At 38.8% G+C, this 6000-nt stretch overlaps 2 protein-coding genes across 3 annotated transcripts in view; both read left to right on the top strand.

Moving 5' to 3' along the window:
• LOC120032673 (sodium/potassium/calcium exchanger 3-like) overlaps positions 1-1132 on the top strand; it is a 70737-nt gene extending 69605 nt beyond the window's left edge. Inside the window, exon 18 of the mRNA XM_038978870.1 lies at positions 99-1132. Within this exon, the coding sequence (XP_038834798.1) occupies positions 99-251 (153 nt within the window). The 3' untranslated portion in view covers positions 252-1132. The remainder of the gene's footprint in view (positions 1-98) is intronic.
• Positions 1133-5350: 4218 nt separating this feature from the next.
• Positions 5351-6000, top strand: part of LOC120032403 (ras and Rab interactor 2-like) — a 50015-nt gene continuing 49365 nt past the window's right edge. The window contains exon 1 of one of the 2 annotated variants that reach the window (XM_038978483.1): positions 5351-5475. In XM_038978483.1, the coding sequence (XP_038834411.1) occupies positions 5397-5475 (79 nt within the window). In that variant the 5' untranslated portion in view covers positions 5351-5396. The remainder of the gene's footprint in view (positions 5476-6000) is intronic. The other variant, XM_038978482.1, reaches the window with a different exon arrangement.

The following is a 6000-nucleotide window of genomic DNA, read 5'->3' as shown; positions in this document are numbered from 1 at the left end:
GGTCTATCTATGAAACACACAGAAATGTAGTGTACAATGTTAACTCAAAATGAAATCTAATCTCTCATTTCCCTCCTCCTCTCTTCCTCTGTCCTCAGGTGCTGGGCGTCCACTTAAACAAATGGACTCTGGACCGTCGACTGGGTCTGACCTGTCTCCTCATGTACGCCGTCTTCGTCTGTTTCTCCGTCCTCATCGAGTTCAACGTCTTCATCTTCGTCAACCTGCCCATGTGCCGCGAGATCCTCTGATCCTCGTGCTCTTCCTCCTCCTCTTCCTCCTGCTTTCGCTCCCAGAGGATGTCTTTGCCACAGGTCTTTGCTCCCTGTCTGCTCTCCCCACCCTCGAGTGGATTTTTATCTTGAAATAATAGTTGTTTAATTTATCTTTGGTGCAATACAAGCGAAAGATGAACGGAGATTTGCGTTCGTCTGGTTTTGGCTGGAGAAGAGAAGACGTAAGAGGAAGTCCCATTGGAACATGATGAGGTCAAAGGTCAACCGAACAGGAAGTAGTAGTGACTGCTTCCTGTTAGCTTTCTGTTGCCAGGTAAACTGAAGACATTGGTTTGGATAAACTAAACTTTATTATCATCGACGTCGATGTATAAGCTGCTAACTGACTAAGAGAAAATGATTGGCTAATGGCGATTGATAGCCAATAGGATTGTGTTATTTTCTTACTCTTTGTACATGTTTGGATATAAATATTATACATATTGTTTAAGGTGTTTTAAGTTCAGATGGATGTGCGACAGGATTCCATGTGTGCTGGCTGTAAATATTTTAAGAGAATATTGACATGGGGAAGTTTATTGACATATCGCTCTCACTTAGACTGGTCCGGTTCTTCAACCGTTCGGTGAAGCGGCAAGAATCAAAGAAGAGGAGGAGGATATTTTTGTTTCAGCTGAGTGCACTGTAGTGACTTGACCAAACAGTGATGCTCTCATGCCAGCCATTTCTTCTCGCAAAGTGTAAGATAGCATGGCATGCTAATCGCGAGTCTATTCCTTTAGCTTTGTGCTGTCAGGGAGAGTTCATATTATTCTCTTATATTTGCAGTAAGAAATATTTATGTACAGTACAGTTTCTCTTGAGTTATTTAGTCTCCAAATATATCCAAATATATGTGGGATATAGAGTTCCAGTCAAAAGTTTGGACACAGCTGCTCATTCCAGGGTTTTTCTTTATTTTTAATATGTCCTACTTTGTAGAATAATAGTGAAGACATCAAAACTATGAAATAACACATATGGAATCATGTAGTAACCAAGAAAGTGTTAAACAAATCAAAATATATTTTATATTTGAGATACTTCAAATAGCCACCCTTTGCCTTGATGACAGCTTTGCACAGTCTTGGCATTCTCTCAACCAGCTTCATGAGGTAGTCAGCTGGAGTGCGTTACAATTAACAGGTGTGCCTTGTTAAAAGTTAATTTGTGGAATTTCTTTCCTTCCTAATGCGTTTGAGCCAATCAATTGTGTTGTGACAAGGTAGGAGTGGTATACAGAAGATAGCCTTATTTGGTAAAAGACCAAGTCCATATTATGGCAAGAACGGCTCAAATAAGCAAAGAGAAACAACAGTCCATCATTACTTTAAGACATGAAGGTCAGTGAATCCGGAAAATTTAAAGAACTTTAAAAGTTTCTTCAAGGGCAGTCGCAAAAACCGTCAAGCGCTATGATGAAACTGGCTCTCATGAGGACTGCCACAGGAAAGGAAGACCCAGAGTTACCTCTGCTGCAGAGGATAAGTTCATTAGAGTTACCAGCCTCAGATTGCAGCCCAAAGAAATGCTTCACAGAGTTCAAGTAACCAACACATCTCAACATCAACTGTTCAGAGAAGACTGCATGAATCAGGCCTTCATGGTCGAATTGCTGCAAAGAAACCACTACTTAAGGACACCAACAAGAAGAAGAGACTTGCTTGGGCCAAGAAACACGATCAATGGACATCAGACCGGTGGAAATCTGTCCTTTGGTCTGATGAGTCCAAATTTGAGATTTTTGGTTCCAACCGCCGTGTTTGTGTGAGACGCAGAATAGGTGAACGGATTATCTCTGCATGTGTGGTTCCCACCATGAAGCATGGAGGAGGAGGTGTGATGGTGTGGGGGTGCTTTGCTGGTAACACTGTCTGTGATTTATTTAGAATTCAAGGCACACTTAACCAGCATGGCTACCACAGCATTCTGCAGCGATACACCATCCCATCTGGTTTACGCTTAGTGGGACTATAATTTGTTTTTCAACAGGACAATGACCGAAAACACACCTCCAGGCTGTGTAAGGGCTATTTGACCAAGAAGGAGAGTGATTGAGTGCTGCCTCAGATGACTTGGCCTCCACAATCACCCGACCTCAACCCAATTGAGATGGTTTGGGATGAGTTGCACCGCAGAGTGAAGGAAAAGCAGCCAACAAGTGCTCAGCATATGTGGGAACTCCTTCAAGACTGTTGGAAAAATAATTCCTCATGAAGCTGGTGGAGAGAATGCCAAGAGTGTGCAAAGGTGTCATCAAGGCAAAGGGTGGCTACTTTGAAGAATCTAAAATATATTTTGATTTGTTTATCACTTTTTTGGTTGCTACATGATTCCATGTATGTATTTCATAGTTTTGATATCTTCACTATTATTATACAATGTAGAAAAACCCTTGAAGGAGTAGGTGTGTCCAAACTTTTGATTGGTACTGTATATTTTTCCTAATTTATCCCAAAAGTATTGTAAATAAGGAATATCCCTGGAGTTGAAATCCAGCACCGTCACTTTATTGAACAGAGATACGTTATATAATATGTTTCTGTTGTACAGCATCTAGTTGTATGTAACTGTAACTGCTGAACTTTAGGACCCTTTTAGGCTATAGAATCTTGTACAATAGTAGAATACTTTCTACGCAATAGTAGAATATGTTACCCAGTTCGAGTACAGCATTTCTACTTAATTAAGGAAAATAATTATTTTTAGAATAGTAGGTGATGTAAGAAAGTACACTGTCGAGTTAAAGCTGGATTGAAGTGTGTGTGTGTGTATGTGTGTTTGTGTCTGCACCACGCATGTGTGCAAGTATGTTTTTGTGCGTGTGTGTGTCTGTGGGTGTGGGTGGGGGAGGACCATGGAAAATATTGTTAATGAGCAGACATAATCATGATTTATTTATTTATGGATTAATTTATTCACAGATCGTGTCTGCTCTATCGGTATCAGAAAATAATATGGATCCAGTTGTAAATGGAATGCTTTATGTTCTTCTTTCTATGTTATTGAGATTCAGTGTACCAATTATATAATCAAAATACTGGAAATCTGACTATGTTGTTTATATTTAAGAATATAGAACTTTATCATTTATAAGTTTTATATAGTTCTTATTTCAAATAGTATATATTACAGCATTTGTATCTTGTAAAAATGAACACTAATGGCACATTAACTAGACTGGTTTCGCCACCAGAGGGCATTCAAGTAAGTTTCATTTGGGAGCCATTGAATTAGATTTGATATTACATTTAACATTTACGTCATTTAGCAGACGCTCTTATCCAGAGCGACTTACAAATTGGAAAGTTCATACATATTCATCCTGGTCCCCCCGTGGGAATTGAACCCTGGTCCCCCCGTGGGAATTGAACCCACAACCCTGGCGTTGCAAGCGCCATGCTCTACCAACTGAGCCACACAGGACCACAATATATGATATCTCTTAGTAATAACGGTGTCAGTTTCTACAGTTTCTAGCAAGCAAACCTTTCACACTCGCACAACACATGTATTCTTTAAACAGTGCTTCTTGAACTCTTGTAATATCCCAGGCCCTGTATTCACAGAGTCTCAGAGTAGAAGTGCTAATCTAGGATCAGGTCCCAGCTGTCCAAATAATCGTATTCATTATGAACTAACAGACCCACCTGATCCTAGATCAGCACCCATACTCTGAAACGTTTTGTGAATACAGGTTCATGTATTCAGTTAAGGCCTCAAACCAACAACAAGTGTGGATGTGTTAATGTATTGGAGCCAAAGCAGTAACATATTTTGTCAACAACAGTATTGCCACTTTGTATCAGTGCTTTGTATCCACAGCATGTGTTCAAACCAAAAGTGGAGGTGTGCTAACGGCAATGTCTACTATGACTTACTTTTATAAGGATTACCATGGTTACCAGATTAGAGGACCAGTCCGCTATCTTTTTGATGCTTTGTAGCCACACGAATGATCCTCAGACTCAGTGTGTTGTGTTGTATTTGTACATTTTCAATTAGGGGGAGTAAAACAATAAGATTGTTGATTTTGGCACATAGAAAACAGTTTGGGTACTTTTAAGTGAATGGAAGAGGAATTTTGTGTTAGTCTGCATGTCTCTTCATAATAAGTCAAATTATTTTCCTGTGTACATTTGAATTAAGGTATTTCATGATCAAAAGGCTGTTTTGATTCTGTTATTATACTGTTCATATCAAAAGGGAATATAGGCTATCATAAACAATGTTTAAATAACTTATGACGAGCATATTTATTTGAAAAAAATACAGTATTTAGAATGTAGGCCTACTTCCCTAATAGGTTTCAACAAGAACCAATGTCATTTTACAGTCATGTCTTTGGAATTGTTTGTAAATCCTCATGTTCTTTCGTGAGGGCCTCTGGTTAACGTAGCCTCTCTTAGTACTCTGTGTTTAGGAGGGATTCGGTCGTATTTGGCTCCCAGGGGCTTTCTTGCAATAAACAGATTTACATACAGTACAATAGTTTCTACATTGTTATTGTTGTGATTATGTATTTTTTTATTTAAGCGTTATTTATCCAGGAAAGACCCCATTGAGTTCAGAAGACCTCTTTTACACCTGACAAGTGTTCATTGGAAAATCAGCAGGATGAGAAAACCAAAGCAAGGAATTCATGTGGACAAAGGTTGAATAAGGTTTATGGACATAGGTTAGATGAGTTATAAATTGTACTGATTGTCATGTATTTGGCACAGTAGGCTACTTTTGATTGAAAGTCTTTGGGGGTGTTTGTTTCAGCATTTTACACCAATGTCCTGCAGATGTTCTAATCTCCCACTATATTGAAAAATGAATCAATCTAAACAACTGTGGAATAAGTGTATGTTTATAGGCCTACAGTACATGAACAATAAATAGTAGGTCTGTGAAATAGTCGTCCAACATCCCCATCAGCGCATTCCAGAACTGGTCATGTGATCTCGAGGTTAGCGCTCGCGCTGCAGTGTTTTGCCGGGAGAGGGTTGAGCCTGAGCGAGGTGTACAGAACTGAACTGGAGTCGTGCAATGGAGACGTTTTGGCAAGAATGAAACTTCAACAGAATGAAACTATACAATATGATGCAAAACTATATGAAACAAAAGTAAAACTTTATGAGTTCGCGTTGCACCACGCATAGACCACTTGGAATTGTGTGGTGTCTGCCACAAGAAGACTGGACTTTGTCTTTAGGTAAGCACTTTACGCCTTCTTTATCCTTCAGTGTTTACAAACATTGGTTTCTTTCTAATGCAGTTTTAACAATATTGTCGTTATGGCAAATTGAGATGTGAAATGTAAACGAATGATTACTTGTTCTTTTGATATTGTCATAAATACAGAGTTTAGTTTACTTAAAAATGTATAGTTTATCGGAGGCTTGGTCTTTCTGGTTGAATAAAGTCTAACAAAAGAATGCACATTAAAGGGGCAATCAGCTGTTGCTACATCCAATTTTGGACTTCAATTACTGATATGTACTCATTGATACTTGAAGAATAGAACTTGTAAATGCATCATGAGCTGTCATACCACATCAGAACCCAAAATATATATGTTTGTAAACAAAGTAAAAGTAAACAAAAACGATACAGCCTAAAAACATGGTTAAAACTATAATATTAATATCATGAATGGTCAGTCCTTGCATCCATACCTCCGTCTATACATTTGAGAGTGATTGCATTTCTCCAGCCCCATCCTTCAGCTTTTTACCGA

This window comes from Salvelinus namaycush, chromosome 39, assembly GCF_016432855.1.
Source record: "Salvelinus namaycush isolate Seneca chromosome 39, SaNama_1.0, whole genome shotgun sequence".
In the NCBI taxonomy this organism is placed as follows: Eukaryota; Metazoa; Chordata; class Actinopteri; order Salmoniformes; family Salmonidae; genus Salvelinus; species Salvelinus namaycush.
Note: the sequence above shows the minus strand (reverse complement) of the source record. Positions and strands in the feature narration are given on the sequence as shown.